The sequence below is a fragment of the Sander vitreus genome, chromosome 3 (genome assembly GCF_031162955.1).
Source record: "Sander vitreus isolate 19-12246 chromosome 3, sanVit1, whole genome shotgun sequence".
Classification (NCBI taxonomy): Eukaryota; Metazoa; Chordata; class Actinopteri; order Perciformes; family Percidae; genus Sander; species Sander vitreus.
The window spans coordinates 31,270,159-31,282,500 of record NC_135857.1 but is presented as its reverse complement, the minus strand read 5'-3'; the positions used below and the strand labels follow the sequence as shown (position 1 = coordinate 31,282,500).

Genomic DNA, 12,342 nt, shown 5'->3' with positions numbered 1-12,342 from the left:
TTATGGAGAGAATAACATCTTGTTCACTATTTTGCTCTAACCTCATGAACTTCCCTGTGTAGAACACAAATGTAAATCCTAATGTTGGGAAATTATCCTGCCACTCATGTTACTGTCCTCCTGATCCAGTGTGAACCACAAAGAAGAGCACAGTTTGATTACATTTTTACCACAGTTCTGTAAAAGCCAAGCCTCGTTTATCTACATGTCACAGTTGCAAATTGTAATTATTGTAATTATACCACACGCTCCCGTTGGTGTGTCATCCCACATCCCAGGGGTGCAGGTGATACTCATGCATGCCAATCTAACCAGGCATAATAAGCAGCCAGAAGCTCTGCTCGCCACATCTGACCCATCAGTGTCAGCACTAACTTCAAAATCCGATCAAGGTCACGTAACACTCACCCACGCCATATTCCCTCTCACAGCTCAGCTAATTAAAAAGTGATGGTTAAGAAAGTTTTCCACTCGTGGGTGTTTGAGCAACATGGCTTGGGGTGGCCTGAAATAATGTATTCTTTGGAAAAAAAACATTAACAGAAAAAAGCTTCTGGTAAAAAAAATAAAATTCACTTTTACAAGAATCCAACAACAAATGCTCACTGATTCAGAACTTATTTTTGAAAATGAGGCCCCGCAGTGGTCAGTGGCAGAGGTCAACCCAAAAACATGGAAGTCAAACGCTGTTCTCATGAACCATTCGTACAAAAAGCTACGTAAAGTAGTGCACTGTAATCCGTAAGCATTCTACGTATTTTTTGCTGTATGCACCACAGTGACTGCCGCTGTACAACAACTCTGTGGACCGCGGTGAGAAGAGGTCGGGGTGGCTGGGGGGGGGGGGATCGTTAAACACAGCGCTTTCAAGCCACAGAGCAGAGGTCGCTTCCCGGGAAAAAACAAAAGACTTTCACCCAGGAAATGCGTGTTTCTTGGGAGTGTTTTAATCCAAACCACGATCTTTCTCCTAAACTTAACTAGTCGTTTTAGTGCCTACACGCTCACTTTTTGTCGCCTAAACATAACCGGAACGTCGGTGAAACAACCAAGCGCTCGCGGTGCCCTGTACCCAGCTCAAAGTTACCTTTTCTCAAGTAAACTCAACTAGCAACTGCTATCAGTGATACAGCGACATATCACGAAGCTCTGTAGCCACCTACCAGTAACCTATTCTCGGGTAAACTCAACTACCAAGTGGCGCTGATTCGGTGATCACGGAGCTCTGTAGCAACACGTGACCAGCCGGCAGTCGCCTATTTTCATATCATATGTATCGGTTTGCATACATTATCATACAATATCGTGCAAACCTGTTTAACCCCTTTCATGAGAATAATATAATAATTTAATAAAACATTTTACTCATGGGCACCTTTCATAGCACTCAAGGACACCTTACAGTTAAAGCAAGCAAAAATACAGTTAAAAAAGCATATATAATTAAAACAAACACATTTAAAATTGAGATAGAAAAATGTGTTGAACCTATTAATGTCCTTGGCTACTTGGGCTGTTAAAACAACACAAATAACAGACTGCTGGTTGATGGCTGATGTCTCAGCATGATGTCACACTCATTGTTCTCTGCTACTATTTTCTGCACTTGTTGATATGAAGCATCATCAAAGATCCAGCGTCTCAGCCTCCTGATGTGTGCAGCGCGTCTTTCACACTGACAACATAATGAGCATGTAAACTTTCAGTCCAAGTGAGAACAAGAAAAACACCATAATTACAGATATGGTGATTGTTACTGATTATGTCTTATCTGCAAGTATGGAGGGAGTATTTTGTGGGGTTCCTAAAAGGATGAACAATGACCTTAAGGTGATAAGGAGAACAGCAGGCTATTGCACTAGCTATGCCTCGTATGCTTCGCAAATATTGGTTGGATCGTCTACCTTAAAGGTCCCATGTCATGCTCATTATCAGGTTCCTACTTGTATTTTGTGTTTCTACTAGAACATGTTTACATGCTTTGATCATACTATCTGTCTGAATATACCTGTATTCACCCCCCCTGTATTCACCCCCTGTATTAAGCCCCCCTCCCTCCCAGACTGCCTGGGAGGGAGGGGGGCCTTTCGTAGCTTTCCTAGCTGATTAAACTCGGTCGTCTTATCCAACTTCAACACAAAAGACAAACACACACGAAGAAATTAATCTTCTGGGCTAGAAAATGAAAGTTTACAACTTCAAACCACTCAACTAGTGCAGAGCAGGTAATTGTATGTGTGTGTGTGTGTGTGTGTGTGTGTGTGTGTGTGTGTGTGTGTGTGTGTGTGTGTGTGTGCGTGTAGATATGGTGTGTCTGCAGCTGTGTAACCACAGGGTTCCCTACTGGTTGCTATGACGAGGGTCTTTGTTTTCACTACTCTAAGCAACACACACACAAATCCCTACATTTATAACACTCAAAGGAAGTACACATTTCCTTTAAAGTAAAAAAAAAAAGGATTTGACAATGGCCAACCCACCACTCCCAGAAAGTTTGTTATGAAGTGTACCAGCAGAACTAGCGAGAGTAACCACTTTTCACCCTGCTGTGTGTTTGTACCTTATGAAAATGTCTTCATAAGTTCATTGAACTATACTGTAAGTCTGTGTGTGTCTATGTTTATGTTAAAAGGCTCTGTGGGTCAAGAAAGGGAGATTTGGGATCCTTTTTCTTTTTAGACTTAGAGGTTAGTCACAATAAATATGAAATGGTCCACAACGACGTAACTGGATGAGTAAACAGTCCAATCTGTTGCTGAGGCCCCTGTGGACCCGCCAGGCCCAGAATAGGCTCTCCATGCTGGGGGATTGGAGGCTCAAATCCTGGGATCTGGTGTCCATGGGCCTTCAGGGGCGGGGCGGGGGAGGGCTGAAGATCACAAATCCTTTCTCATGTTCTGTTACTTTTCCTCACACGCTTTGCTCTGACAAACAATACCTAATGTCACCTCTTCATAGCAGAAATAGAGGGCATGACTAAAGGGGGACTGAATGTAACTGATTTACTGTTACACAGTTGTTAAATACACATTAAAGCTAGAACTGGGAGTTGAATTGCTCTCTAGAAGTTTTTTGTAATTTGGTATTTGTTTCACATTTACTGTAACAGTGTGTGTCAGAACAGAATTGTTGATAGCTCCCTGTGCCATCACAGAGACTAAAGTTATTGTATTGTACTCTTTGAGAGGAATACTTCTCCCCGTCACTGACACAAATACTGGCAGCTTCAAAATTCAATGTTTTAGTCCTAAATTATACATAGTTAATATTAACCACCGAGAATCCACTACTGTTTGGTTTTATATATGAAGGTATCAGTTTGCCAACATATCTGGCCAACATTGGTCTCCTATAAAACAAACATACAACCAGATGTTATTTATTTAGAATTCACACAAGCAACACAATCAATCTTCTGATATTCCAGTGTTTCATGATGGTCTAAAGGCTCTTTTAGATACATTTCCACATTGACAAGAGTATACAGCTGAGCGATCCCATGGGGGGGGGGGGGGGGGGGGTTGGAGGAGTGTAGCAGTGTGAACACAGCCTGGCTGATGAACGGGGGCTGAGGTATGGAGGCTCTGAGCTCTGGGGACTTGGAAAATATTCATCTCCCCTAAGCAGGGAGAGTTAAGGGGGGCAGGCTTTGTCTAACGCACCCCTTCAAGTCCTCTACTCTTTTGTTGGGGGGTAGCATTCACACAGACACACACACACACACACACACACACACACACAAACATGTAAAGCTCTCCAGCAGTGAGGCTTTGACCAGCTGTCTTCGATCTGAAAGATGGCCGTCATCACTCATAAAGAGAGAGCTTGCAGAGGAAGGCAAGCAGGAGGAAATACCTCTATCTTTATCGTCTCTGCCTCTGCAGCGTCTGAATATTTCACTTTTCCCACGTCATTTATTCAATTTAGATTTGGTGGCGACTTTCAGTGCACAAAAGGTGCTCAGATTTCTTAATCACTAGATTCAGAAGGTGTCATTTGAAAAAGAAATGTGGAAAGAGTCTAATTCATAGACTCAGGTACAGCCCAATGACCTGCTTGGAGTGACTGCTGAGGGATTTAATTCCTAAATGCTACATATCTACATTTTGAAAGGTTTTTTAATAAAATAAATTTAAGCCAGTGTCACCATATGACAAATGAGTGTGCTCTTAAAAAAGGACCCTTTTTTCTCTTAAATGTAACAAGATGACTCATAACATCAGCAGCATAAAATACTGTGTTTTGTTTTCATGCCAGCAATCAATTTCTTAGAGAGGCTGTTTTTAAAATGGAGGGCATTTCAGTTTGAAAATGACACACAACTCTTTAGAAAGAAAAATAATAAGTGGCTCTTGTCATTTGAAAACATTGTGCGAATCGAATCTGAATAAATTATGGAATTGTAAAACATGATAGCAAAAAAAAAATAGATTTCCAGACCGGGTCTGAAATGCAGAAATGTGGAATAGAATAGAATAGAAAAAAAGATATAAAGTTCTGGTCAGTAACAGTAATACCTCCATCTATTTACCATAAATAAAAAAAACACAGTATAATAATTCAGTATGAATGGTTTAGGGAGAACCAATTAAATGTCTCCATACTGAAACGATCCCTATCATCAGGGCGTCTGCGTAGAAATTCGAAGCAGACATGGTGGCTACGCTAACAAAGATAACTGAAGCAGCCGCCTCCTTTCTCTCCCAGCAGTGTGTGTGTGTGTGTGTGTGTGTGTGTGTGTGTGTGTGTGTGTGTGTGTGTGTGTGTGTGTGTGAAAACTGATGTGTATTGTTCACGGACCAAGGCTATTTCAGAGGAGGGGGCCCTTCCAGTCGTCCTCGCTGCATCGGCCCTTTCATCGCTCCCTTATCCATATTCATCGCCGCCCTGATCTCCTCACCTATCAGCAACCAGCTAGCTGCGACCGGCGTCTCGCTCCACCAATTGCACGCCTCCCTTTGTGGCAATATTCCCACCTCTCAGCGCCTTCACCCCACCCTGTACATGGCTTTTTACTTTGACGCAGTGCCTTGAAAAAAATAAAAAGGAAGGAGAAGGAGAAGAGGGTGGAGGAGGAGAAGGAGAGTCGCAGCTACCACTGGCAGAGTCCTGCCGGCGGCGGCTGATAATCGATCGACAGCCTCGGAAACGGTTGCCGAGCGAGCGAGCGTCGTCAATGGCAGCCTGCGATTGATAAAGGGATTGGGTGGAGGACGAAAAGGACGGGAGGACGAGGCTGAAGGAGGACAGGAGGGGGAGGAGGGTGCAGTCGTGATGGTCTGAAGTAGAGCATGATTAGTATGGATGAGGATGATGGAGAGAATGGAAGAGGGCGAGAGGATGAGGGCTCAGGCTCGGGAGTGAACAAAACAGGCGTGTCGCAGAGGAGAACGCCGTGTTCTGAAAGATACCGAGGAGAAAGCACGAGTGTGAGCCGTATCGCTCACTTTGCATTTTATAAAAAAATATACTGCTTAGCATTCAACACTCAATGTATAAAAAAAATACAATTCTGTATATTCTGTCAAACAAGCATCTCAACAGTTCTGATGACTTATTATTTCATTTAAAAAAAAAATGAACTTATTGCTATGTATTCTGGCTCACTCTTAGATGTATTAAGGACTGAACCCCCTAAGCCTGGGGTTTATTTTTGATTGCTCAAAGCCTTCTTCCTCCTCAGCGCGGACAGCCAATCAATGCGAGGAAGGTAGCTCTCCTTTGTACGGACGTCCCAAAAAAAAAGATGCTCCACTCAGCTCCAGGAGCAACAGAAAACACTCGGATCAATAGCATCAAAGGGCCTGTCTCATACAGCCAAGGCTGGCTACACAGCATGCAGTAAGTGTGTGCATCTGCATCATTCACACACAACACCTCTCTCATTAAACTTCATCTCTGCTTTTTGCAACTTACGTCATAAATAAAACACACCGACAAACGCACACACAGAAATCTTCCGGCGTACTGCTAGTCCCCTAATGTCACTTGGCAAGGGCGTTTCAAGTCCCCCCCCCCTCCTCTTCGCAACACCGGCTTGCCAGTCCATCCATTTACTAAATGAATGTATTATATCTTACAGACAGGAGAGGAGAGATGAGACTGTAATATAAAGTGATGAAAGGACTGAAAGGTCTGTACGTCCAGGTCAGCAAACTTTTCCCTGAATGTTAAACCTGTAGGCGTTCCCCCACTCACATGTTCTTTTTCTGACCGTGAAAATCGAACAAAAAAATAAAAAATCCAATTTATTTTGTTTGTGCTTACATAAGAGTTCTTAATGGCTCACACACGCAGTTTTTCCCCTGAAAGCTGCATTTGATTTGAATAAACCGAATCCAAGTAATTTATATTACTGTAGACCGAGCTGCTGTTAGGTATCAAGTATCAGTATTGGTCATACTGTTCCAGTGCCCTAAACAAATACTTTATCAGTTTGTAGTATCAGTGGAAAGTTTTAGTTAGCTTCCCATGGTTTGTTTTCCAGAAACAGAAATTTGTGATGGTTTGACTTCTCATCATTTTGAGACTTATAAGTGCTCACATTTAAACAAAGTGTCATTACAAAACCTCTCAAAGCACACACTGCGTAACCTTTCAGACTTTTCAGAGCTCAGTGCTGTTGCTGTAAAATGTCTTCACTTATATTCAGTTTTGCATGTAAAATAGTATACTTTTCAAAAAAAGAATACATTTTTTTTTCCAATAAATGTAGTTTCAGTAAAAATGTAGGTCTAGATAAAACACTAAACCCCGATTGGCCGACAGCCGCAGATCCTTAAATTATGAAACGACTGGAAGATTATTATTCATTAAGTCCGGCTTTGAAAATGATCCAAGTTTAAACTTCTGAAACTAAATCAAATATTAACAATGAGCACATTAAAAGTCTCTGATCATTATCAGAATGCCTTTAATGTGGGAGGGGCTGGGGGGGCTGCTGGGTCGGGGTGAGTGGCAGGGGAGGCGCAGAGATAAGAATGGTTTTGGGTTGGGGGATTAGAGGGCTGATGGGTGTGTGTGTGTGTGTGGGGGGGGGGCTGTGAACAGCAGCTACTGCAGCGACTCATTGATCTTTTCGTCTTTAAGACTTTCAGCTTTTATGAGATGTAGCTGTGATTTATGACCCTCGGGGTTATAGTGGACCCATGTCATCTTGTATCTCTACTGTCTGACAGCTGACCAGCTCTTTCCCCCCACACACACACACACACACACACACACACACACACACACACACACACACACACACACACGTTTGGATAAACCCTGGACACAAACCAACGGGAATGTCAGAGGAAAAAAAATCCAAGTCTATCTTTTCTTGTCTTCTTTGAATTAAATGTCTACTCTCCCTTCTCATTCACACAGATCTGAGTGACATGAACGGAGAAGCACTTTGCCCAGGCGTTATACCTTACATTTCAAAGTATATCCAAGCTGCAGTTGTCGAAGGAAAAACAAAACGTGATTTTCTGCTCAGCCGAAGAGAAATATTTCTGATTTAAAAGCTCTCTTCTTTCTGTTAGAGCTCTACACGTTAGGCTTCAGTCTACCTGTGAAAAAGGAAAGAGGTTACACCTACAGTCACTCAACAGCGGTTGCACGGTGCGTACTGTAGCCATCACGTATGAAACTTTGAACACAATCAGAGAATGAACATTTCGACGGCACATCAACCCAAGCGCTTTGATGATATGGCTGGCATGAGGTCAAAGGTCATCAGAACTCCTCTGTGCAGTAATGTTGGGTATCATGACAAAAGAAACACTGAATTTGTATAAAAAAAGCATGAAAATGGATGTTATGGAACTGAAAACATACAATATAAACACTATCAGCATGCATTATCCTGGATTATGAGTAGAACATGAGGGTGTTACTTTAAGCCCTATTTAAATGTCAGGCAGCAGTCAGACCTCGTCATTGAAATGCCCTAAAATTTAGATTTCACTCTGCATAATTTGACCCTCAAGAACACAACGTGTACGTGTTGTCACTGCTGAATCATTCCTGCATTGAAGAAGGTTACAGTAAAGATCAAAAAATAAAAATAAAAAACAGGTAGAAGATCAAAAGCAAAGTCTCTCTTACCATGAGTCTCAGTTTCTTGGTGAGGGAATACAATGCCTTCAGTTTCAAATAGGGGCTGCAGGAAGGCCACTACAGAGAGAGGAAGCACAGGGGTGGGGAGTGTGTGGCGTAAACTAATGATACAGAGAAACAACCATTGTTATGATCTCTTAGCAGCACTTTGACTTGACTTTAACTCTAAAACTGCAGCCTGAGTGCAGCTTAAAAATATTAGTACAAAAACATACTCTCAGTGAAAAGCTTTTTTCCTCAAAAATAAGTACGGGCTAATCTCATCTGTGTCATTTAATTGATTCAAACTGTCATAATAGAGACAATCAAGACTAAAGTCTTGGCATGTAATTGGAACAAAGAGACATTTTTTGTAAAATTTTAAACAGAACCGAGTTAACTGTCAGTGCAAAAAATTTTTACAAAAGACCCGCAACCAAGCTCTGATTCCTCTTTGTTGATTATCTCAAGGGGCTGTGTAGTGAAGTGTGTGTGGGAGCGACTTGTTCTTTTTCAACCAAAATGTCAGGCGACCATCAGCCTGATGCTGCCGGCTGAGGTAGTGTTGACCTGGCGGCGCTGGGGCCGTCCTCTCTGCCTGAGTAAAAGCCTGGTCGGCCATGCCCATCATCATCATCATCCTCATCATCATCACCATCATCATCATCCCAAGCTTTTCATTTGTCTAAATGGACGAGCTGTGACGAGAGTGTTATGCAGGTGGGAGGATGGTCCCCTGAGGGGGAGCCTTGCACACAGCGAGGAGGAGCCTTTTAGTGCTCCGAGTGCATTGATCTATGGTTAAACCACGCTCGCTAACCTTGCGGCTCACCCCTCCTCAGCCGGACACTCTCTCTGTCTAATTATTACTCCCGAGGACGACTGTCATGTTTTCTGGTGGCAGCTGAAGAAACTGTGAAAAATGACTTTTCTGCAATTGCTGAAAAAAGGGCCAAGTAATTAAAAAATCTACAAAAAGATTTAAAAAAAACTCTCTATGGGTCACACTTAAGACTTTTTTTTTTTTTTTTAATTGTACCACCTGTCATTGTGTACTAAAAGGGACAGGCCACTCAAACTCTATGGGTCTGTTAAGACTTTAAACAGTAACCGTCACACCTGCTTGCACTGAACTAATAGATCACCCAAAATGTAGAGTTCTGTCAGGGAAATCTTGTGGCCATTTCAATGTGAGACTGATAAGCAAGGCCAGTAATGACACCTCTGTTCAGATGCCATCCAGTCATGTTGACCACCTTTAACATGATGGAGATCTTCTCTGATCAAACCTGCAGAAACACCTGCAGTGCAATCCCATTTCTTTTGCCTATTTGATTTAATAATTGATTTTTGTGAATGAATGAATTTGAGATTTGACCTAATACTTAACCAGACCTTTGTCATTTGACTTTAATGATATGCTAACATTAAAAGCATTTTATGTATCTGTTTCAGTGGAGAGTTTTAATGTCCCATATACTCCATAGGGTCTAAACACTGTTTTAGAGATATCTCTGCGCTGACATGAAACATATTTGTATCTGTTTTTTTTACATGAAAACAGTCAAATTTCAACACATTCACCACAACATAGCAGCTGCATGGAACTTCATTTAAAGAATATTACTAAAGCCAGTCCAATTAATGCGTCAAAGTTGCAGGTCACCTAAAATGGAAGTTTAGTCAAAATCTTGATGAACCTTCTAAACACATCTGCCACTTCAAAAATTGGAATATTATTCTCAGTCTTGCTAAAAACATATTTCCCTTAAAGGAACATGGCGTCCAGAATATGAGTAGGCTAAGGCTACATGTTTATATTGACAGTCTGCACTTAAATGTTGGGTTGCCTAAAATCTACAAATTAAAACATTTATAAGTGAGCCTTGGTCTCTCAAAATATTTAGTGGGATATAAACCATCTCCCAATTCTTCAGTTTGGTGTTGTGTAAATAACACATTTAAAGGTGTAGTGTATGTCCAAATGTCCATGATGGGGGGGGGGGTGCATGGCCAAGATAGGCTACTGATGGTTGTAATGCCGGGTGATGGGAATGCTTGGCGCATGACAGCATGTAAACAAAAACCAAATGTGGTGATTACCATGGTGACATATCCATATTTCATCCAAGCAGAGAATAATGAGTAAACACGATTTGGACATTTTTTTTTTTTAGAGAAAGTCATTTCTCCCTTCCAGCTGCATTGTTATTAAAATCACATGAATACACATAGGCACTGACATGCTGCAATAACACACGGAGACACTGTCGCATTCTGAGTTGCTTTTCTGGATCCCCCCTTGTTCTTTCTGGATCCCCCGCGGGCCTGCTGTTAATGTGAGTCCGCTTGTTTATCCGCTTGTGTAATTGTAGCCTACACAAAGCGGCGATGGTGGCTGGTGTGTGTGTGTGTGTGTGTGTGTGTGTGTGTGTGTGTGTGTGTGTGTGAGATTATCACAAGGTCATCCGTCTGCGGGATGAGAGCTGCGATCACGCACCAGCCTGATCTGGCTTTCACTTGTTTACATCCTTGATTTTTGGCTCCAGCATGGCCGCTGTGGCTGCGCGTAAATCTTAAGACGCAATAAAAACACCCAATTCGGCGGATCTAAAGAGGCTGAAACAGTCAGGATGTGAGCGAGGGGAACCGGCGGCTTCCCTCCAAATCCCCCCGTCAGTCCCTCTCATTGTTTCCTCTTTTCCACCTAAAGCGGCGGCTAATCGTTATTTTAATGCTGATGGAAAATGACTGTCACTCGTTAGAAAGCGGATGAAATAACGAAGCTCTCTATATTTAGCCTATATCACTGCGTAATTGCAACACAAGTCTGTGAATCTGAGCTGTTAGCGTGCCTCTGTGTAGCCATACGTCAAGAATCAGATCAACCTGCTCTCCTTTCTCTCCGCCTGCCTTCAGGACGAAGCAACATTCACCGAAACCCGAACAGCCCCCCGCATCCCCATCGGTGCTCTTACCTCCTGTGTTTGTGCGTTTGGTGCTGCTGGCCTCCGTCGGAGTCTCCAGGGGTCTTTTACGCGAGTCCGGGGGATCGGACTCCATGTGTGGTTGTTGATTGTGATGGTGAGGATTTGAAAAAATCCCGTTTTGCTGTACTGCTCCGCCGGCCATCATTTTCGAGCTTGCTCTTGGATGCTTGGGCTGCGTTTGCGTTTTAAATCCCCCCTTTTCCCGTCTTTCTTTTTTTCACGCAGCGTAGCCGTACAGATGAGTCCTTGGAGAAGGCGAAAAGCTATTTGGGAATTAGAAAAATACGCCTGTTTCTTACGGACGGAGAAGGTTAGCTGCGCGTTTCTCCGTAGTGCGCCGTGCGTACAGAGATGCTGCGCAGGGACAGAAAGAAAGAAACGCTGGAGTGGCGGATGAGCGAGTCAGAGAGCGGAAAACAAAAATCCGAAACCTCTGCAGATGGAGATTGGTCTAGGCTACTGAAAACGTGCAAATGGAGCGTCAATCTTCCATCAACCTTTCTGATATGAGAGCTATGAGGATATGTGTGTCATTCCGCTGCAACCAGATAAAAGAGCGTACTCATGTCAGGATGGCAGGATGGTGGCGCTCCTCTGCAACAGCCAGCGAAACGGAACAATAAATAAAACAAGACAAAATAACAATACCGAAGGACAAAGAGGCGATATCAACCGAAGAAAGAAAAAGGTCGTTGAAGCAATAATAAAAAAAAAAATCCGATGCGTTATTTGTAGGCTATTATATATAATTTCTTTCTTCTTATCCTGTTCTGGCTCCGATCATGAAGACACCCAGGGGTGACGGGGTGGGTGAAGAGGGTCCGGAGTCGTGGAGTTGGAGGAACACACAGAGAAAGAGACGTTTTTTTTTGTCCTGCTCGTTCTCTCGGTGAAGATGCTGCAGTCTTGCGTTCAGAGCATCCCTTCTCTGACTGGCTGCTAGAGGGAGCGCAGGGGAGCGGCCGACGTCACAGGGCCTCGCGATGCCTTCACTGGCTTCGCGTAAAGTCGGGTTTCCCACTTGTTTATGTACAAGTATGACTTGTCTGTGTGTTTCTGTGTTGTTGTTGTTGTTTTTTTTAATCAGGAAATAAAGCCTAAAATGACTTGAAACGTTACTCCTGGAAATGTATTGTCGAGTTTGAGCGTCTTTTTTTTGGCTTATTTAGGCTTCAAGATCGAGCTATAATGTGGTGAAGAAGAAAAAACAAACAATGTCATTGGATTTGATTAACCTGCATCACATCAGTGGTCTTTAACCATCTCA

The 12,342-nt window shown here is 42.8% G+C and overlaps 1 protein-coding gene across 1 annotated transcript in view; it reads right to left on the bottom strand.

The window, feature by feature from the left end:
• The window catches only part of nova2 (NOVA alternative splicing regulator 2), an 89,193-nt gene extending 77,229 nt beyond the window's left edge, over positions 1-11,964 (bottom strand). The window contains exons 1-2 of the mRNA XM_078246971.1: positions 11,064-11,964; positions 8,095-8,163 (exon numbers count right to left, since the gene is read on the bottom strand). Of these exons, the coding sequence (XP_078103097.1) occupies positions 8,095-8,163; positions 11,064-11,220 (226 nt within the window). The 5' untranslated portion in view covers positions 11,221-11,964. The remainder of the gene's footprint in view (positions 1-8,094; positions 8,164-11,063) is intronic.
• Between the last annotated feature and the right edge of the window lie 378 nt (positions 11,965-12,342).